Source organism: Tamandua tetradactyla, chromosome 1 (genome assembly GCF_023851605.1).
Source record: "Tamandua tetradactyla isolate mTamTet1 chromosome 1, mTamTet1.pri, whole genome shotgun sequence".
In the NCBI taxonomy this organism is placed as follows: Eukaryota; Metazoa; Chordata; class Mammalia; order Pilosa; family Myrmecophagidae; genus Tamandua; species Tamandua tetradactyla.
In genome coordinates this window covers 135,322,036-135,345,922 of record NC_135327.1, presented here as the reverse complement: position 1 = coordinate 135,345,922, position 23,887 = coordinate 135,322,036, and the positions used below count along the sequence as shown (strand labels likewise).

At 36.4% G+C, this 23,887-nt stretch overlaps 1 protein-coding gene across 5 annotated transcripts in view; it reads right to left on the bottom strand.

The window, feature by feature from the left end:
• The window catches only part of CACNA2D1 (calcium voltage-gated channel auxiliary subunit alpha2delta 1), a 501,299-nt gene that overhangs the window by 391,680 nt on the left and 85,732 nt on the right, over positions 1-23,887 (bottom strand). For all 5 annotated transcript variants that reach the window (XR_013172125.1, XM_077151905.1, XM_077151925.1 and 2 more), the window contains exon 2: positions 21,479-21,560. Coding sequence is in view for 4 of the 5 variants with exons in the window: in XM_077151905.1 (XP_077008020.1) it covers positions 21,479-21,560 (82 nt within the window). In the remaining variant the exon portion in view is untranslated. The remainder of the gene's footprint in view (positions 1-21,478; positions 21,561-23,887) is intronic.

Genomic DNA, 23,887 nt, shown 5'->3' with positions numbered 1-23,887 from the left:
AGAGATTCATTGTCACTTCACCTGAATTAGATATCCACAAAATCAATTCCACTTAATTTTAGGTGAATTTAGCAATGTGAAATGGTTTGACTATGGATTATTTTTTTCTCCATTAAATTTTCCTTGGGCTTTTGAACTACTCGTTCCCTAGCAACTGAGAACGTCTTATTTCTAAAAGGGTATATTAACACAAAAGAATGATATAGTGTCTTTCTTGGTCATTCTAAAAGATCAAAGTTCCCGTAACTAAAGAAATATTTTACAATGATTCAAAACTATAGTAAGTCTGTCTTTTTATTTATAATAAATCTTATCATCATCTAAGCTGGCCAATATAGAGAGATACTGAGAAATGTGAAAATGCCATCATCTAAGGTACAGAGTTTAACTAGTGACTCTAGACTCTAGATGTGAATGGATGTTAGAATGTATTTTACCAACAACAAAAATGATTTTTTAAAATCCTAGTTTCCTCCTTTAAAACCTAAGTTTTTAAAAATGAATTTTACCACAAAAAAGTATGCAATATTTTTTCTAATTAACCACTGATCTCATCTAAATAAATTCTCCCCCTTTCCCCTCTGATTAAAACAGTAAACAATGCAATCTATTAAACAAAAGTTAAGCTATCAGAATGCCTTACTATATACTCTTTAATTTATTGCCATCTGTGTTTAACATAAGTTAGGTCAAAATCAATGCAAATGCCAATTGCTGAAACCTATTAACCCAACGTAGTTTTGCATAAATTCATGAAAATACAAGCTCCCGTTTTGCAAGATACACGGCATTGCTAATTAAGACTCACATTTGATTCTCTGCATCTTTTTTAAGTAAACTTTAACTCTTATTTTTTTTTCTTTCTCCTGTAACCACACTTCTGAGATAGGATACTACCTTTGACATTTTTATGGTTTGAGAATTCTAATTTGCAGTTTTAAAGCACTTGTAAACATCATGTAACGCATAAATACTTAAATAGCATGTTTATTATGCATTTTCTATTTCAGTTAGCCATGATTTAGGCTCTGTGATGACAAAGATGTTTGTCTCTTTGTTCACTGGAACACACCCAGCACTCAGCACACTGTCTGGCACACAGTATGCACTCAGTAAATAGTGGTTGTGTGAATTAATGAATGGACACTGATACTGGTTACTGTTTCAGGTTTTGTGGGAATGTGAATGCTGATCCATAACAAGCTCTTCCTTATATTTTAAAATCATTACTCATTTTGAGCCTACCAAAATAACAAAATTGCATTAAAAAGTTGCTATGAAGCTACATAACGAAACATAAATACAACTCCTATATGCTAGTAGATTAGAGTCTGAAAAATAGAGTAACTACACATAAGTTAATGATCAACATGAGGAAGAATATCAGTGTTCTAAAGAAGAAATACAGAAACTAAATACTGCCAGAATTCAGAGGAAAGTAAAGTCACATGGACTATAATTGTAAAAAAGAAAGGATTATAGTTCCACTTTTGAGTAACAGTTCTTTCAAGGAGGGTGGAAAGAGATCAGACTTTATGTGACTTGGAATTTTTGGCAAATAAAGTTCTTAAGGCAAATTGGTACTCAATTTTAGACGACTAGAAAAGTCAGACTATTTTTACCTTATTCTGTAATTAAATCCAAGGTATTGAAGTACTAGTTAAAACAAAACTTCTAATATCTAGCACAGCATTTAACACATAGGAAGAATTCAACATATTCCATTTTCAGACTGGAGACATTTTGCATATAAGGTAAATCATTTAAAACAAAGAAAATATTAATGTATGTAAAATAGGAGCTATCTAATTTTTCTTTCTTAATTACAGAGCTAATTTATTAACAGTCTCTTTCCCTTTCCATATCTGAAGCAATCTGTATTGTGAATTGAGTATGTATTTAGACCATAAAATTCACATGCAATTAAAATTGGAAGAAAATCATACTAGTTCAATTAAAACTAAATTAAAAAATAGTTAACCATAAGCTGCCAGTTTAATGTACCTAACCGCACATGACCTAAATTCATTTCAGTGCCAACAAATGAATTTTTAAAAGCAGCCTAGTTTAATTTACATTAACTGCCACAACTTATTAAGAAATGGCTTTTCTAAACCAAATTATTATCTACAAATTCTGATGTACAGTTTTATAAATGCATTATATATATATATACATTTATTTGAAGAATTTCATTAACGTATTCTTGTCTCAAATTCATCAATTCTTCTAGAAAAGAATTTCTCAAACTCAGAACTACTTACATTTGGACCCAATAATAAGTTTGTCGCTGGGGGACTATCCTTAAGGTATTGAGCAGCATTCCTGACCTCTGCATTAGATGTCATGATATTCCCCCTCAAAGTGACAATCAAAAATATTTCCAATCCAAATGATGTCATATGTCTCCAAGGGGAAAAAAATCACCCCTGAATGATAATCACAGCTCTAGTTATATAGACATCAAAGATTCCTTCGGAAAAAAGGAGAAAAAACCTGTATGTTGCATATTGAGAGTGTGCAGTAGCAAATAATGTTCTTTTATGACCGCCATTTCCTTCTAGAGAAGAAACTAACACTTAGCACCACCACTAATGAGTATTCAGCCATCCTCCATGTCCTGCATCTACATCCTGCATCTCAATGACAAGACAGAGCCACTATATCGCATGCTGTCTGTGCAGGCATAACTCATTTTATTGCACTTCATTTCACTGCACTTCACAGATACTGTGTTTTTTTATGAATTGAAGGTCTGTGGCAAGTCTGTCAGCACCAATTTTTCCAACAATACGTGTTTACTCTGTGTCTCTGTATCATATTTTGGTCATTTTAACAATATTTCAAACTTTTTCTTTATTGTTATTATACTGTTATGGTAGTTTCTGATCAGTAATGTTTGATGTTACCATTCAAATTGTTTGGGGGGCATAAAATAATGAGATTAACTGATAAATGTGTGTGTTCAGACTACTCCACCACCCAGTTGTTGTCCTGTCTCTCTCTCTCTCTCTCTCTCTCTCTCTCTCTCTCTCTCTCTCTCTCTCTCAGGCCTCCCTATTCCCTGAGACACAACAACAATGAAATTAGGCCAATTAATTACCTTACAATAGCCTCTAAGTATTTAAGTGAAGAGTCCCAAGTCTCTTTAAGTCAAAAGCAAGAAATGATTTAGCTTTGTGAATGAAAAAATGAAAGCCAAGATATGCCAAAAGCTTGACCTCTTGTGGCAAATAGCCAAGCTGCAAATGCAAAGGAAAAGTTCTTGAAGGAAATGAAAAGTGCTACTCCAGTGAGCACATGAATGATAAAAAATTGAAGCAGACTTATTGCCGATTAGGAGAAAGTTTTAGTGACCCGGATAGAAGATCAAACCAGCCACAACACTTCTTTACACCAAAGCCTAATGCACAGCAAGTCCCTAAACTCTCTTCAATTCTATGAAGGATGACAGAGGTGAGGGGGCTGCAGGAGAAAAGTTGGAAGCTAGCAGAGGTTGGTTCACGTGGTTTAAGAAAAGAAGCTGTTTCTATAAGATAAAAGTACAAAGTGAGGGAGGGAGAATCAAGATGGCGGCTTAGCAATGTGCGCGTTTTAGTTCATCCTCCAGAACAACCACTAAATAACCAGAAACAGTACAGAACAGCTCCTGGGGCCACATCAGTGACCAGACACACAGTGTACCATGGTCTGGACCAGTTGGACAGGCTGCGAGCACCCCCAGAACCAAGAGTTCCCCAAGCCATGGCAGCCGGCGCCCTTCCCCCACAGGCTGCTTCCCAGAGGGGAAAGGAAAGGAACTTTACCAGTAGCAGGGGTTGAGCCCAACCAAATGCCAATTGTGGAATTAATTAACAAATTCTGACTACTAAAAATAGGACCCTAACTCAGGTAAACTGACCCGGTCAAAACAGAGGTCACTCATTTAGCCCCGGCACCAAGGGGGCAGGGCTGATGGAAAAAGGAAAAAAAAAGGAAACAGAGGTTTTTGTGGCTGTGTTTCTACAAAGCTTTGACTGCCTCCAGATTCAGCAGCAGGACTTCTCAGACTGCAACTGCTCCAGGCATCAGCAGAAACAAGCTCCTTTCAGGGCTTGTCTCTAGCCTGTGCCTTCCCCAGGGGAGGGGTGAAGCCCAACTCAGGTGAAATCCCTCCCACAAGGAATTCAGACACCAGGGCTTGGTAATTTGAAGCCATTAAAACCAGCCTACGACCTCTCCTCTGTCACCACCACATTCCCAGCAGAGAGAGTCTGCCAAAGTTAAAGGTGTCAGATCATCTTAAGCTGGTGGGACCTGCAGGCAGACAAGCGCCAAACACTGGGCAGGATAAGAAAAACAGAGCCCAGAGACTTCACAGCAAAGTTTTTCAACCTGCTGGGTCTCACCCGTCAGGGAAAACCAACGTAGGTGACTCTTCTCTCCTGATAGGAGGCCAGTTTGGTCTGGGAAAATCTGGCTGGGGTCTATAATACCTAAGTAGACCCTCTTAAGGGTGGGGGAAAAAGGCACCATACAAGCAGGGCAAGAAACAAGAAAACAAGAATGGAAAAATTCTCCTCTCTTAAACAAAACCTAAGCTAGAGGTCCATAAAAAGCTGAACGGAACGTCAAAGAACAGAGACAAAAAATTTGTCTAGCAAGAAAACCCTAGGTAAAAGAAGTGAAAGCAATCTCCAGAATAAACTAATTAAGGTAATTAAATGCCTAGATGCCAGCAAAAAATAACAAATCACACTAGGAAAATTGAAGATATGGCCCAGTCAAAGGAACAAATCAACAATTCAAATAACATACAGGAGCTGAAACAATTAATTCAGAATATACGAACAAACATGGAAAACCTCATCAAAAACCAAATCAATGAATTGGGAGGATATAAAGAAGGCAAGGAAAAAAACAAAAAGAAGAAACTGAAAGTCTGAAAAGACAAATCACAGAACTTATGGGAATGAAAGGCACAGTAGAAGAGATGAAAGAAATAGTGGAAACCTACAATGGTAGATTTTGAGATGCAGAAGGTAGGATTAGTGACCTGGAGGATGGAACATCTGAAATTCAACAAGAAAAAAGAAAATATAGGGAAAAAAATGGAAAAATATGAGGAGGGACTCAGGGAGTTGAAGGACAATATGAAGCACATGAATATACCTGTTGTGGGTGTCCCAGAAGGAGAAGAGAAGGGAAAAGGAGGAGAAAAACTAATGGAGGAAATTATCACTGAAAATTTCCCAACTCTATGAAAGACTTAAAACTACAGATCCAAGAAGTGCAGTGTACCCCAAAAAGAATAGATCCAAACAGACATACTGTAAGACTTTACTAATCAGAATGGCAGAGGTCAAAGAGAAAGAGAGAATCTTGAAAGCAGCAAGAGAAAAGCAATCCATCACATACAAGGGAAGCCCGATAAGACTATGTGTAGATTTCTCAGCAGAAACCACAGAGGCGAGAAGACAGTGGGATGATATATTTAAATTATTAAAAGAGAAAAACTGCCAACCAAGAATTCTATATCCAGCAAAATTGTCCTTCAAAAATGAGGGAGAAATTAAAATTAAAATATTTTCAGACAAAAAATCACTGAGAGAATTTGTGACCAAGAGACCAGCTCTGCAAGAAATACTAAAGGGAGCACTAAAGACAGATACGAAAAGGCAGAAGAGAGAGGTGTGGAGAAGAGAGTAGAAAGGAAGACTATGAGTAAAGGTAAAAAGAAGGAAAATTAAATATGACATATAAAATCCAAAAGGCAAAATGGTAGAAGAAAGTACTACCTGTACAGTAATAACACTAAATGGTAATGGATTAAACTTCGCAATGAAAAGACATAGACTGGCAGAATGGATTAAAAAACAGGACCCATCTATATGCTATTTCTACTCAAAGGACATGAGGCAAGGACACAAATGGACATTTGCACACCAATGTTTATAGCAGCATTATTTACAATTACAAAGAGATAAAAACAGCCAAAATGTCCATCAACAGACAGGTGGCTAAACAAACTGTGGTATATATATGTACGATGAACTATTACGTGCTGTAAGTCAGAATAAAGTTATGAAGTATGTAACAACACGGATGGACCTTAAGGACATTATGCTGAGTGAGATTAGCCAAAAACAAAAGGACAAATACTGTATGGTCTCACTGATATGACATTAGTGAATAAACTTGGAATATTTTGTTGGTAACAGAGACCATCAGGAGATAGAAATAGGGTAAGATATTGGGTAATTGGAGCTGAAGGGATACAGATTGTGCAACAGGACTGAATATAAAAACTCAGAAATGGACAGCACAATATTACCTAACTGTAATACAATTATGTTAAAACACTGAATGAAGCTGAATGTGAGAATGATAGAGGGAGGAGGGCTGGGGGCATAAATGAAATCAGAAAGAAAGATAGACGATAAAGATTGAGATGGTATAATCTAGGAATGCCTAGAGTGTATAATAATAGTGACTAAATGTACAAATTTAAAAAATGTTTTTGCATGAGGAAGAACAAAGGAATGTCATTACTGCAGGGTGCTGAAAATAGATGGTAATTAATATTTTAAAATATTAACTTATGAGTGAAACTAAAGCAAAAAAATGTTTATTTGGCACAAAATTTATATTTTGACTAGTGCATTTCCTAATATAACTTATATAGATAGCTTGGTTGAACAACATAAGTAGATGGAACCTTGGGTAGGAAATGAGATTCTGTTGGTTTGTCCAGAGTGATGCCTCGATGAATCCCAGAGTGATTTGATCAGTGAGTGGAAAAGTATTTGCAAAGTCCCCTTCAGGGAATGGTGAGAATGGGGAGAAACTCAACCTCCCCAAGTTGAATTCTTGATATTCCCCCAAGCAGTGGACAACCAAAGCTGTAGGCTGAGCCCCCAGTCTCGGGGTTTGTTCATATGAAACTTAACCCCACAAAGGATAGGTCAAGCCTACTTAAAACTGCTGATGAAGACGCTGTGAAATGACAACAAAGGATATAGAATATTATATGAACTTAGGTGATAAAGCAATGGCACAGTTTGAGAGGATCTTCTCCAATTTGAAAGAGTTTCTACAATGGGTAATACACTATTAAACAGAATCACATGCTACAGAGAAATCTTTCGTGAAGGAAAGAGTCAATTGACGCGGCAAACTTTGCTGCTGTCTTATTTTAAGAAATTTCCACAGCTGCCCCACCTTCTGTACCACAGCCCTGATCAGTCAGCAGCCATAAACATCAGGGCTAGGCCCTCTGCCAGCAAGATTAACATGCTAAAGACTCAGATGATGGTTAGAAAAAAAATTATTTTGAACTTAAGGTGCGTACATTGCTTTTTTAGACATAATACTATCGCACATTTAATAGACTATAAAAGGGTGTAAACACAACTTTTGTATGTACTGGGAAACCAAAAAAATTATGACTCACTTTACTGCAATCTTTACTTTATTGTAGCGGTCTAGAACCAAACCCACAGTATTTTAAAGATTTGCCTATAACGGTATTACCAAACCATTAGATTCTTACTTTAAGAAGCAATAAATAAAAATTTATCCCAAACACTACCATAACTTAAGAAAGTGTTCATTACTGATTGACATTAGAATAGAATGGTAAGGCCAAAAATATATATATATATAGTTTAATAGTCTTTCACCACTGATGTTTGTGTATTTAATGGTTAAAATTAAAACCTCATCAAATACTGAATGTCATCATAAGACTAGAAATCGCTTTGAGTTTATCTTGTATCTGTGAAATTGAATATAATTGACCACTGTTTAAAAAAATACAAAAAAACTTTAAAACTTCCTACTTTAAATTAATTTCCAGGATTGGATGGAGTGAATTCATAATCTCTACTGGTAATGCGTTTTGCTATGGACCTAATTTTCTTTCCAGCTAGGAAGAAAAGGAGAGGGAAAAGATGAGATAATGTCCAAGTTTCCTAAATAATTATGGTAACTGATTTAGGTAAAACATTTCATTGTTGAGGGAACTAAGACAAACATGAACAAAATCAAAACAAGTGAAATAATAATAGCTACATTTGTAGCATTTAACTTTCTCAAAGCATCTGCTATTAATTTCACGTTTCATTTTCAGACCCTTCTTTTTGCAATAACGTAAAAGTTACGAAAACTCCTGAGTTCCTAGACAGAAAGGGGAAGATGGTAAGGAAATAGTGTACAAAGGAGGCAACAAAACTCCCAGATGATTGTAATTTGCTTACATTTTTGCTGTTTACTTTTCAATAGGGCAGGGTCAATCAAATGTAGTGGCTAAAGATTTCTGGCATATTTAGGAAGTTCTATTTTCTTTTAAAAAAATTCTTACTGATTCAGAAATGCATTTTATAGAAAAGAAATACAGTAGTTTCTATTCATCAATTTATTTTGTTTAGAAAACTTTTTCATGAAACAAATACTCATTCCTACAGAATGCATTAATTCAGAATATTTGATGATTTGGTTACTGCTCAAAACTTACATATATCTTTATGATGAAATATTTAATGAACAAATTAAATGAAAATAATAAATGCTAGCAGAATGTTTCATGAATTTAAAAACAGTTTTCAAGGATGTTAAAACCACTTTCATTAATAAACGATAAACAGCCCATGCATTTGCCAACTAAATGAATGGCTAAAGTTATATACAAATATAGATGATTAGATATAGAAATACAGCCACATACATATACGTATACACACACACACATATAAAAGCAATATGTCTTTAAAATATTCTATAATTCAGACTGTTTTTAAAAATTCCATACAGATCATGTTACACTTAAATTTTCAAAATTGGGGGATTTTTTTCTATTTTTCCAATAATTTTTTTCATGGTCCGGGAATCGAACCCAGATTTCCCACAGAAAAGCGGGCACTCTAACCACTGAACAAACCGTCAATAATATTTAAAATGTATAAATGCAATTTCCATATAAGATTGACTTCTTTAATAAATGCAATCAAAAATATATATATACACTCACATGGTTAGATATAACTTTTATAAGCTGTTTCAATTTGCCAGTGCTGCCAGAAATGGCTTTTAAAAGAGTATTTCTTAGGTTACAAATTTACAATTCTAAGGCCATGAATATGTCCAAATTAAGGCATCCAGAGAAAGATACCTTGATGTTTAAGAAAGGCCACCAACATCTAGACCACCTCTGTCAACTGGGAAGGCACGTGACTGTCGTCTGCTGGTCCATTGCTTTCAGCTTCTGATTCCAGTGGCTTTCTCTCTAAGCATCCGTGAGCCCTCACCTAGCTTCTCCAGGGCAAACTCTGGATTTCATCTCTCAGCTTAGCGGTCTCCAAACATGTGTGTCACTCGGTTTCATCTCTCTGCTCTCTGTGTTGCCTCTGAGCTCTATGTTTTATGCTTTTTATTATCTTCATACAGGGCTCCAGCAAAAAGATTAAGAACCACCTTGAATTGGATGGGTCACGTCTCCATGGAAACAATTTAATCAAAAGGTCCAGCCCAAACAATAGGTCTAGCCCCACAAGATTGGATTAGATGAACATAGATTTTTCTGGGGGTATATAACAGTTTCAATGCAGCGCATAAGTATACTATTTAAATAAAAATATATATCAGTAGAAAACTACCAGCTGTCATCTACTATTTGTTATTCCTTCTTCAATTGTGATAGAGTTTTACTTGGAAACATAACTCAAGACGTTAGTAAGATGTGAGCAAAGCATCTTACCCTAAAGTGACTCGGTGTCTGCACCCTGGTCGCTTTCCCTCAGGAAATCACAACAATCAAAGAATTATCATGGAACCAGGAATCTCTTGCTGAGAATGGCAAGTCACACTGCCAAACTAGACTGTTCACCTCTAGACTTATGTGAAAGAGAAATAAACATTTGCCTTATGTCTTTGCTACAAGACTTAGCATATACTCCAACTAATATAATGAATAGCATTCCTGAGTACTGATTATGTCAAAAATATTTTGCATGGGTTGTATCATCAATCAATCCCAATAACTCCATTAGGTTAAATATCTTGGCCAGTTCGCAACCGGCAAAACTAAATTATAACAGTCTTAAAAATCTTTAAAATTGATATGCTATAATATTCCATTAAAAAGCATATGTTATATTATATAAAAAACAATAAATATATTTTATGCCATTGGAAGACCATAAAACAAAAGCAAGGAAAACGTGGTTTATGTATCACTCTTAGCAATTCCTTCAGTGGATGTACAAAAAAAAACAGTTCTGTGCGCACCAACAAGAAAGGAAGGTTTAAATTATGCATTTAGGTTTACATTTTAAAATTTCCTTCTACAGTTTTCCTTTTTAAAGAAAAATGAACATGTTCATGAATGCTGGTAGCAGAGCTTTGGTCTCTTCTAATTTATTTCTTTTATAGAAAGAACAGCAACAAACACAGATATATCTAATGGAAATCTGATTATCTTCTCAAAATAGAAGTAAGAATATATAAGTATAAAATATTAACATGTATTCTAAAGTCTCACAAACATTTTCCTGAAAATTTCAGTGTTACAAATAATTTAGCATTTGTGCAACCTAGAACAAAATTTTAAACTTGTTAACAATTTCTTCACGCATTTTGGAAATGATGATGTTTACTGCACAAAATTGTTGAGAAGACTAATGATATAATGCATGTAAAAAACTCAGTACAGTGCTTGAGCTAATGAAAAAAAAAGTTCTACCATTATATTTAAAAAGTTTTATTAAATGCAGTAAAAAAAAAATCACAATGCATTATTTCTTTCCCATTATTTTATTTTTCTTTCAATTATTTTATCTCCTTGGTTGATAAGCATATGCAATTGATAGATATATATAGTCTCTGATTATATGATTAGATAAGGGTGTAATTCAATAAAAGGACTCTTAAAACTTGAATATATTGGGGATAATAGTATTACTTAAGTCTATTCACTGTTGTTCTTTAAGAGAAGAAAGGCACATAATGTTGGCAAAATTTCTCATTTGTAAAACTAAAGTACTGATTTTACTAGATAATGTATCAGCTAGAGTTTCCCAGAGAAATAGAACCAATAGTATATATGTATATGTATTTAGGTACATTTATTTTATTTTAAGGAATTGGCACCTGCAATACAGGAGACTGGGGAAGCAATTCTAAAATGTGTGGGACAGGCCAACAGGTTAGAAACTCAGCAGGATTTGATAATGCAGTCTTGAGACCAAGTTTCTTCTTGGGAAACCTTAGTTTTGGTTCTTGAGATCTTCAACTGATTAGATAAGGCCCACCCATGTTATTAAGGGTAATCTGAAAGTCAACTGATTATAGATATGAAACCCATCTACGAAATATCTCACAGTAACATTTAGGCTAGTGTTTGCTCAAACAACTAGCACCTTAGCCTAGCCAATTTGACAACTAAATATTAACCAACACAGGTAACATTGTAATATGCTTCCAATGAATGTAACAAAGGCATTATGTCAAAACTAAATATCAGCAGGCAGGGGGATTGGGAAAGGGCTATGGATTCCTCATGGAAGAAAAGGAAATATCTTCAGATACAGTATAGTGGCTAAGGCATGTCTGTATACTTAGGCTGGATTATAAAATGTGTGAATAAAACTATTTAAAAATGAACAAAGAGAAACAAGTACTAGAGAAAATATGGAGAAAGAGATGTATCTATTCACTATCAGTAGGGAAATGAAAGGTGCAGCCCCTTGGAGGTCAGCGTGGTTGTTCCACAAGAGGCTAGGGGTGGGGTTGCCACATGATCCTGAAACCCTGTTGCTCAGTATACACCTGGATGAACTGAGTGTGGGGACACCAATGGACATTTGCACACTGGTGTCTTGGGCAGCAGTGTTCCTGATCCACAGTGAATGGAGGTGGCCTAAGGGTACAACGACTGAGGAAAGGAAGGGGGAACTGTGATGTATACATAAAAAGGACTACTGAGCAGCTGAAGGTAGGAATGAAGTTGCACAGCATGCAACTACATGAATGAACCTTAAAAGCTGTATGTTGAATGAAATGTCAGGAACTAAAAGACAAATATCACGCCTCAATCATATGGACTAACTATAATAGAAAAATTTGATGAATTAAAGTTGAGAGCATGGGATAGCAGGTTGGGGGATATTGTAAGCGTCCTAGATTAGCAGTCATATATACTCAGGAGGTGTAACTGTGAATTATAAATTGTCAGATACTGAGCTGTTTGTATAAAACATGGTCTTTCCCAGAAAGTTCAGGTATTTATGTAACACTTGAAACTCAGAGTTAGAGCTCTGAAGCTTTGAAACTCAGCAGTACGTCATCCAGGAACTGTTTAAAAGGGTGAAAAGTGATCAGACATTGAGTAGAAATATGAATGAAGCTGGTCTGGATAAGACTAAGGTATATCAGAAGACTGGGTAAAGGATGTTATCCATATTTTAAAACCTCAACTTCTGTGTGAGACTAAATGAAGAGATGTTTATGTGGTGCAAAATTTATATTTCAGGTAGAGCATTTCTTAATTTAACTTGTATGGTCAGTTTAATTGAACACCATACGTACATAGAATCTTGAATAGGGAATGAGATTTTGTTGGTTTGTCCAGGTTACTGTGATGCCCCTATAAATCCCAGAGTTATTTAGACAGTGAATAAAGAAGTATGTGCAAAGTCCCTCTGGAGGAATAAAGAGAAAGGGGGGAATATTCAACTTCCCCATTTGAAGGATTTTTGATACTTCTGCAAGCAGTGGGGACAACCAAATCAATAGGCCAAGCTGTCAATCTTGGGGTTTGCCCCTATGAAATTTATCCCCAAAAAGGATAGGCTAAGCCTACTTAAAATTAGGGCTAACAGTCACCCCAGAGAACCTCTTTTGTTGCTCAGATGTGGCCTCTCTCTAAGCTGACACAGCAAGTGAATTCCTTGCCCTCCCCCACTATGTGGGACAGGACTCCAAAGGGTGTAAATCTTACTGGCAATGTGGGACAGAAACCCCAGGTGAGTCCTGGCCTGGTATCAAGGGATTGAGAAAATTTCTTGACCAAAAGGGGAAGAGAGAAATGAGACAAAATAAAGTTTCAGTGGCTGAGAGATTTCAGAGTTGAGAGGTTTCCTGGAGGTTAGTTTTATACATTATATAGTTATCCCCTTTTTAGTTTGTGCTGTATTGAAGTGACTAGAGGGAGGTACCTGAAACTGTATAACTGTCTTCCAGTAGCCTTGATTCTTGAAGATGATTGTATAATGATATAGCTCTTAAAATATGACTGTGTGACTATGAAAACCTTGTGTCTTTATCCAGGGTATGGACAGATGAGAAAAAATATGGATAAAAAATAAACAAATAGGGGAAATAAAGGTTAAAATAAATTGAGTAAATTGAAATACTAGTGGTCAGTGAGAGGGAGGGGTAAGGTATATGGTATGTATGAGTTTTTTCTCTTTTTCTTTCTTTTCCTGGAGTGATGCAAATGTTCTAAAATATGATCATGGTGATGAATACAAAACTACGTGATGATATTGTGAGCCACTGATGTATGCCATGTATGGAATGTTTGTATGTCAAGAATGTTTGTATATTTGTATGTTGTTTTTACAATAAAAACATAAAAAAAAGTTAAGGGAAGATTTAAATTTCTTATTTGGTGAAGGTGTGTTTATCGGTTTTCTGTCTCTTGGGAGCAATGAAATTATCTAAAATTGAGAGTGTTGATAGACTGTGGACTTTGTGCATTATACATGCCTAATGAGTGCAGGTGGCTGAAGGATGCAATGACTGAGAAGTAGATTGGCGAATGATGGTGAATACATACAGTCGAATATTGCGCGGCTACAAAAAGGAACAAAGTTGTGAGGCATGCAACGATGTGAATGAACCTGTGGGACATTTGGTGAGGCAAAGGCAGAAACAAAAGAACTATTATTGTATGGTCTCCTTTAGAAAATGCTTATAAGAAAACAGGGGCCTAGGTTATAAGCTCTTATAGCAAACACATTTAGTCTGGAGTGGTCATTATTATTTTTGGATTTAGAGGGGCTGTGTTATATAACTATAACCTGGTATTTAGAGAAAAGAATGAAACCATCAGGTTGTGATAAAGGTAATTCAAAACACAGGGGTAAGGAAGACACTGTCTATACTTAAGAACCACACCTACTCTTTGAGACCACAGGAAGAAAGGTTTATTTTCTAATTGCTTAAATTTTCTGTAGCACATAACCTAACTCAACCTGTCTGGATAGCTCATTTGAACCACTGAAACACAGGGAGCCCAGAATAAGAATGAGGGCCTTTAATCCTGAATAGTTTAATGTAATGCCTGGAAACATTCTAGAATATCTTGAGTAGATAATTAAAAAGTATTGGTAAAGTCCCTTGTGGGATGAAAGAAAAAATATGAACTATTAAACTTTACCATCAGGGAATCCCCTGATACTATTTCAAAGATTAGGAACACCAAGATCAATACACCAAGCTCTTGATCTTGAGGCTTACTCTTGTGAAGCTTATGTAGGTAGGGGAGAAGCTTAGTCTACCTATAGGTATGCCCATGAGTTACTTCTGGAGGACCTCTTTTTCTGCTCAGCTGTGACCTCTCTTTCTTTCTAAGCCCAACTCTGTATGTGAGTGAAATCATTGCGCTCTCCCTACATGGGACTTAATATCCAGGAGTGAGAGTCTCCCTGGTGACATGGGAGATAACTCCTAGGGATAAATCTGGCCCTGGTAGCATGGGATCAGCAATTCCATCCTGATAATAAAGGAGGAAAAGAAATGTAATAAAGTATTAGTGGCTGAGAGAGTTCAAACAGAGTCAAGAGGATACTCTGGAGGCCACTCTTACGCAAGCTTCAGTTAGACATTGTTACCTATCACAGCTTGCCAACCCCCAACCAAAACCATTTTAGCCAATCCTAAAGAACACCTAAGACAACATATAAGATACTATAAAGTTTCCATGCACTAGGGTAACTTTCCAGAAACCTACAACCTCCAGATGGGTCTGTGGACCAAATAAGTCCTGAAGCCTAGAGGGCCAAGCCTCTCCAGAACATCAGCTAGTTCTATCTCCCTAACTTGTATTATTGACAGCCCCTCCCAACATGAAAAAGTTAGAATGGCCATAGCCCAAATACCCGTAAAGAGTGGAATAGAAAGATCAAAGGTGATGGTGGAGTTATACAGAGAAAGTAGGGTTTAACAAATTAATATGACTGCTGATATTTCTTTTACTCTCCAGCATCTTAGAACAGCTAGAAGTAAAACCTAAAATTGTGGAATTGTAATCTATATGAAACTCTGAAATCTGTTCTACAACTAATTGTTATGCTATGCCTTGAAATTTATTGGGTTTTTTTCCTATATATGTTATTTTTCAGAAAAAAAGAAAAAGTCAATTGTGATGATAAAAAAATATATTTATCCCTTCTAGCCTCCTAAATTCTGGAGCAGCTAGAAGGAAAAATGTGAGAGTATGGGATGGTAGTCCATGACAAATTCTGGGATGTGTCCTGTAACTACTTTTTGAAGAGTGTTTTGAAAACTACAGCTTTTTTTCTTCCTTTGCTTTGTATATGTTATATTGTACAATAAAAAAGTTCAAAAAAATTAATCAACACAGATAATGTTTATCAACCTTCCCTGGAATAATATTTTATGATGCCATAAAGCAATTTACATCAAACAGTAAATATGTATTATCTTAGCTATTTTGCCTCATTGCAGTAGTTTCTTTTTTTCAGGTAAAAGCTTAGTTTCACCCTCTGAAGTAAATAAAAACAATGAGATTAATTAATTTTGGAAGAATCATTATTTCTGCAATACAGAATTTCAATCCAGAAGCCTAAGTTCCCCCATTTATCTACTTTCTGGTCCTCACTATGTATCCAACACCACAGTCAGTCTCAGAGCAGAGTTTACTTTCAGCTCTGGCATCCTTCAGCCAATCTCTGCCTTGAGTTCCCATGACCAAATAAAATGTACCGCCTTTGCCCTATCATAGAACTTCTCCCCAGGGGGAAAAAAAAAAATGAGGCACATGGAATTATTTATCTATAGAAAATGACAGTCTTCATATATGGCCTAATACTTAAATTCTTTCAAATATGAATTGTTTTTGCTCTTTCTCATTTCTCTGTTACATAACTTATAATTCTATGTGTTTTTTCTGTCTGTAATTAGATATACGTCTCACAAACAGAAAACCATGGGGATTCTCTTTAATCCTTTGCATTCTATTTTGTTACCCTAATTCAGAAAAGGTCATTTATTCATTCATAAATACTTATACTCTTTTTGGTAATCCTGGTTCATAAAGAATGATGGAAACTAGATGAGACAGTCTTTGCTTAATCATTTACTAGAAAGTACAGATTTGGTGAGAAAAGATAGACATAATTAGCACCAAAATTAACACTGAGGAGGACTTCCAGAGAAGATGGCGGTTTATTAAGACACGCGGGTCTTAGTTCCTCCTCCAGAACAGCTACTAGGGGAGTAGAAACGATACAGAACAGCTCCCAGAGCCACGACAGAGATCAAGAAGACAGCGTACCCCATTCTGGAATGGCTGACTGGCTGGGAGAACCCGCTCCAGTGAGATCGCCAAGGGGTGCGGGCTTCCCCGGGCCGGGGCGGCAAGCGGTCGGAGTCCCTCCCTTCCTCCTTCCCGGGCCAGCTGGCAGAATTGGACAGGCGGTCCCCTCAAGCCGCGGCGGCTGGCGTCCCCCCCACGCGCGGCCCCCTGGACCAACTGGGAGATTGGATCGGAGATCCCCAGGCCGCGGAGAACGGTGACCGGGGTCCCTTCCAAACACGTGGCTTCCCAGTTTGGCTGGGAACGGTGGCGCCCCGGGACGGCTAGGAGATTCTGACGGGTGCTCTCCTGGGCTGCAGCGGCCGGCGACCCTCCCCGCGTATGGATCCCCAGGCCGGCTGGCCTCTTCCAAGCCGCTTCAGCTGGTGAACCTCCCCCACGGCGAGAGTTTTCCAAAGTTAAAGGACCCACAGCACCTTTTACTGGTGGGACCCGCAGACAAACAAGTGCCATGCGCGCCAACTACTGGGCAGGATAAGAAAAACAGAACCCAGAGATTTCACAGAAAAATCTTTCAACCTGTTGGGTCCAACACCCAGGAAAATCTGACTAAATGCCCAGATGCCAGCAGAAGATAACGGAGCACGCTCAGAAAATTGAAAATATAGCCCAGTCAAAGGAACAAACCAATAGTTCAAATGAGATACAGGAGCTGAGACAACTAATGCTAAATATACGAACAGAAATGGAAAACCTCTTCAAAAACGGAATCGATAAATTGAGGGAGGACATGAAGAAGACATGGGCTGAACAAAAAGAAGAAATAGAAAAACTGAAAAAACAAATCACAGAACTTATGGGAGTGAAGGATAAAGTAGAAAAGACGGAAAAAACAATGGATACCTACAATGATAGATTTAAAGAGACAGAAGATAGAATTAGTGATTTGGAGGATGGAACATCTGAATTCCAAAAAGAAACAGAAACTATAGGGAAAAGAATGGAAAAATTTGAACAGGGTATCAGGGAACTCAAGGACAATATGAAGTGCACAAATATACGTGTCGTGGGTGTCCTAGAAGGAGAAGAGAAGGGAAAAGGAGCAGAAAAATTAATGGAAGAAATTATCACTGAAAATTTCCCAACTCTTATGAAAGACCTAAAATTACAGATCCAAGAAGTGCAGCGCACCCCAAAGAGATTAGACCCAAATAGGCGTTCTCCAAGACACTTACTAGTTAGAATGTCAGAGGTCAAAGAGAAAGAGAGGATCTTGAAAGCAGCAAGAGAAAAACAATCCATCACATACAAGGGAAACCCAATAAGACTCTGTGTAGATTTCTCAGCAGAAACCATGGAAGCTAGAAGACAGTGGGATGATATATTTAAATTACTAAAAGAGAAAAACTGCCAACCAAGACTTCTATATTCAGCAAAATTGCCCTTCAAAAATGAGGGAGAAATTAAAACATTCTCAGACAAAAAGTCACTGAGAGAATTTGTGACCAAGAGACCAGCTCTGCAAGAAATACTAAAGGGAACACTAGAGTCAGATACGAAAAGACAGAAGAGAGAGATATGGAGAAGAGTGTAGAAAGAAAGAAAATCAGATATGATGTACATAATACAAAAGGCAAAATGGTAGAGGAAAATATTATCCAAACAGTAATAACACTAAATGTTAATGGACTGAATTCCCCAATCAAAAGACATAGACTGGCAGAATGGATTAAAAAACAGGATCCTTCTATATGCTGTCTACAGGAAACACATCTTAGACCAAAAGATAAACATAGGTTGAAAGTGAAAGGTTGGGAAAAGATATTTCATGCAAATAACAACCAGAAAATAGCAGGAGTGGCTATACTAATATCCAACAAGTTAGACTTCAAATGTAAAACAGTTAAAAGAGACAAAGAAGGACACTATCTACTAATAAAAGGAACAATTAAACAAGAAGACATAACAATCATAAATATTTATGCACCGAACCAGAATGCCCCAAAATACGTGAGGAATACACTGCAAACACTGAAAAGGGAAATAGACACAAATACCATAATAGTTGGAGACTTCAATTCACCACTCTCATCAATGGACAGAACATCTAGACAGAGGATCAATAAAGAAATAGAGAATCTGAATATTACTATAAATGAGCTAGACTTAACAGACATTTATAGGACATTACATCCCACAACAGCAGGATACACCTTTTTCTCAAGTGCTCATGGATCATTCTCAAAGATAGACCATATGCTGGGTCACAAAGCAAGTCTTAACAAATTTAAAAAGATTGAAATCATACACAACACTTTCTCGGATCATAAAGGAATGAAGTTGGAAATCAATAATAGGCGGAGTGCCAGAAAATTCACAAATACGTGGAGGCTCAACAACACACTCTTAAACAACGAGTGGGTCAAAGAAGAAATTGCAAGAGAAATTAGTAAATATCTCGAGGCGAATGAAAATGAAAACACAACATATCAAAACTTATGGGACGCAGCAAAGGCAGTGCTAAGAGGGAATTTGTTGAAGGAATGAATGGATGAATTGGGTATACCCTAATCTGTACTGACAACCATCATCGGGAACAGAATTTGAAATACCTGGTTTGCACCATATATGTCCAAACATAGTCTTAATGGTAAAGAGAGGGCCGTATGTCTTAAGTGACCTTCCATTTTCTGAGAGTTCTAAGGACCAACGAAAAGGGTATGGAGAAGGAAGAAAAGAAAAGCTTCTTGGTCAAAGGTAGGAGAAGAGTAAGGCCCCTAAAGCAGAGGGTGGCTGTCCCGTTTATCTATTGCTTGTAACAAACCCACACAAAATTGTGTGCTATAAAACCACCACAATTTTATTATGCTCGCAAATTCCGTAGGTCAGGAATTTGAATGGGGTAAAGTCGAGATGGATTATCTCTGCTGTTTATCTTTGCTGTTGAACTCTCCTGAAAAACAGCTAGAGACAACAGCTGGGACTAGGGAAAGGGGAGTGGGGATGAATCTCACTGATTTTCCCTTTTGCCTCAAACTACAATAAGGCTCCACACGGTACTGCTACCAATCCTGTCTTTATTTAAAATTTTGATATCTTATTGATCACAAAATTTTTTGCATTAATTTTGGCTTTTAAAAATATTACATTAAAATATTATTTATCTTGACTTTGGATGGACTGTAAGGTGTGTAAAGATATCTCAATAAAAATATTTTTTTAATATTATTAAAGAAAAAAAATTAACACTGAGGTCAGCCATGCAAGTGGTTTTTAAGGTTGAAAAAGCACTGAAGGAGTGAAGGGAGAGGATCCCAAGAACATTTCATTTTTAATCATAATCCACAAGTAAAGACAATGATACAGATTCCAATAAGAAATTGAAATTTCTCATTTCCTAGTTCTCTTTAAGATTCACTAAAAGCTGCTTTTTCAGTCAATTCAAGTCATATTTAAATAGAAATTCAGAAAACAGTTTTTTCTGGAGGTTCCATAAACTCCATTACTTTCATAGAGAGACACTTATTACATCACCACTTTTCATATTCTGCTACTCCGTAATGGATAATTGCAGATACTAAGCATTGTTTACAACAGTTTTCAGAGCTGTTTGCATTCCCAGTGGTTTAGATTTTTGATCACCCCAATGTGAGTTTTATGAGGAGAGGAGCTGTACCTCTTTGGCTAGCCTCTGTAGCCTGCATAGTGCCTGGGACATAATACATGCTCCAAGAATATTGAGTAGAATTAAATTTGATCATTGTTGTTCATTAGGAACACCTTTAATTTCAATTATATTCCTTATCTCATGGATATTTAGGTTTGTCCACTCTTCAATATGTGCTATAATGTATAGATTACTAAAAAAGCTGTTAATGTTGATGAATAAAAAATCTCTTGGTTTGGAAACTACAATTCTTTTATAAAGTGACACTGGAATAATTTTTTGAAGTATTTTCTTAATAAGCTTTTTTTATTAATATATATACATCCATAAGGTAACCATACATCCTAGTTAATGCCAGAGAGGAATAATCACACATATTATATATATTAATACTAATACATATTAATGTGTATAACATATTAATACATCACAAATACAACCACTTTTATACCATTTCCCTTACTGACTCATTTCTTTTTTAGAAATAAACAGCCTCATTGCATCATTAAGAACATAAGGTGAAAGTACTTCCAAATGTCACGTCACTTTATTGAAATGAGAGCATTGAGACTCTAAAGTCTCTAAAGAAATGACATTTAATTCATAGTAAATCTTACAATCTATACACATAATGCAATCATCCAAGCAAAATAATCCCCTTAAGTTGCTACACGAGTATTTATATATTGCCGTCAATTTGAGAAATCATTTTAGAGCTACTTCCATAGCCAGCCATAACAAGAAACCATGTTTTATAGGGACAACTTTTCGTCCACCAAACTTTACCCATCTCAGTGATGCCCTCTAGTTTCCAGACATGGTTGTAAATAGTTTTCAACTACTTTTAAAAATAAAATCTACCCTCAAAGAATGAAGATGTGTCTTCACTAAAAATATTCAAAAGGATTCATCTCAGAACTTTTAGTCATCACTAAATGAGAGATTTAAAAATTTAATCTGAAAAATAGAAATACTGTGGTAGTAACTGCATGCCATCCTAATTTGAATTCTGGAGGAGGTTACATATCATATGGAATCATTTATGTGAGACCTGCATGTAAGCTATAAAATGTTGTGCAAAAGTTTTACTAATTGTTAAGAATGGCATTGCCTGATCAAAATAATTAACAATACCTGGGGTCTCTTTTAGAACTTCACCACCAAATTCACATAGGAAATATTACCCTATTTGTAAGACAGTAACAATTTCCTTGAAGATAGATTTACATACCAATTAAAGAAACAGTTAACAGGTATTTTTAGGTTTTACTCACATCAACTAGCTGATTAACTCCACTTGCTGTTTTTGCCAGCGTAACAAGGTCTTCTTGCATCTTATCCACCCATGACTTGATACTGAAGGAAGCAAAAAAGAGAATGTTCGGTCAGATCTTTGGCAAATAAAGGCCACAGGCACTAATAAACACTAACATTTTTAAGTACGTGCTGTAGATGAATCGTTAAATTGCCATTTAGATTTTTCTTCTTTCTCCTAACTCCCAGCATGTCAACTTCCCAGCCCACCTCCAAATTACAGAAGTATTGAACCTGTATTGTACAACTTCTTAGGATGCTGAAATACCCCCAAGTCAAAAACAGGAAAGGCCTTGTCTGCCTTGTCAAATATGCAGACAAAAGTGTACTTAGCTTTTATTAAAATTCCACAAAAATTTAGTTACTAAATAGAACATTCTAAACTACAAATTTCAACCTTTAGTTTACAAATCCACTGGATAGAATAGTAAGAATGTACTAAATGTGAAAATACACAGACTGCAAGAAAAAATAAGAATTTTTTAAAACGACTCAATATTACAGATTCCCAAAAAGATATGTTGTAGCCCTAATTCCCAGTACCTCAGAAGGTAACTTATATTGAAATATGGTTGTTAGAGGTGGAATTAGGCAAGTTTAAATGAGGGCCGACTGGAGTTGGGGGGGAGGGTCTTAATCCAGTATGGCTAGTGTCCTTATAAGAAGAGGAAATTTGGGCATAGGAAGATAGATGGGATAGCATATGTGACAACTGAGGTAAAGAATGCAATGAATTCTCAGCAAACCAGGGCCAGAAGCAAAGAGGTAGTCATGGGACAGACTCTCCCCTATAGGTTTTAGAGGAAGTATGACACTTTGATTTCATCCTTCTAGAACTCTGAGGGTAGATTTCTCTTGTTTTAAGCCATCCATTTTGTGGTACTTTGTTTCAGCAGCCCTAGGAAACTAAGATATTTATAATTCCACTACCTATGGATAACTGCTCTTAATATTTTGGTGCTTTTCCTTTTATTCTTTTAATTTCCTTTCACATAGCTGAAAGCATATTATACAAAATTCAAATATCTTTTTCGCTTTTTTTACATGGTATGTTTCCACAGCACTAAAAATATTTTATAATCAATTTAATTTTAATGATCCTTTGATATTCCATTGTCTCTACATCCCATAAAACATTTGACCATTATCTCTATATCCCAAAAAACATTTGACCATCCTCCTGTTTAAGAGGTATTTAGGACATGATCAGCTTTTTTTTTTTTTTTAATATTTCTACTGAGAAATATCCACACACGTAAAATCCAGCCATACTATCCAATCAACAGTTCACAGTATCATCATATAGTTGTGTATTCTTCACCATGATCATTTTTAGAATATTAGCATCACTCCAGAAAAAGAAATAAAAGAAAAAGAACTCATCCATCCCATATCCCTTACCCTTTCCTCTCAATGTATTTCAATCTACCCAATTTTACCCTTTATCTCCCCCCTATTGTTTATTTATTTTTATCTTTTTGTTGTTGTTGTTGTTAACTCATCTGTCCATACCCTGGATAAAAGGAGCATCAGACTCAAGGTTTTAGCAATCACACAGTCACATTGTAAAAGCTATATCATTATACAATCGTCTTCAGGAAAATCTTCCAACTCTGTCTGAAATTTCTCAGCCACTGAGACTTTATTTTGTCTCATTTTTCTCTTCCCCATTTTGGTTAAGAAGACTTTCTCATTCTGAGCATGCTGGGTCCCAGCTCATCCCCAGGAGTCAGGTATCACATTGCCAGGGAGATTTATAGCCCTGGGAGTCATGTCCCAGGGCAGTGAGTTCACCTGCCCAGTTGGCTTGGAGAGAGAGAGAGAGGTCACATCTGAGCAACAAAAGAGGTTCTCCAGGGCTGACTCTTAGGCATAATTATCAGTAGACCTAGCCTCTCCTTCGCAGGAATAAGTTTCATAGGGGTGAGCCCCAAGATCAAGGGCTCAGCCTATTGAATTGGTTGTCCCCACTGCTTGCAAGAATATCAGGAATTCCCCAGATGGGGAAGTTTAATATTTACTCCATTCTTCCCAGTGCCCCAAGGGGACTTGGCAAATACTTTTTCATTCTCTGCCCAAATTACTTTGGGATATATCAGCGTATCACACTAACTTGAAAAAACCAACCAGATCTCACGCCCTATTCAAGATGCTATGTAATTATGGTATTCAAGTAAACTAACCATACAAGTTAAATTAGATAATGTGTGACCAGAAATAAAAATTTTGCACCAAACAAATATCTCTCCCTTTGATCTCACACAGATGTTGAAGTTTGAAAATACAGCCATACATGATCAACTTTTAACCACTGCAAATTATGTCGCAATAAATATCTTGGAGCATAAAGCTTTAAAGTGTTCTATTTC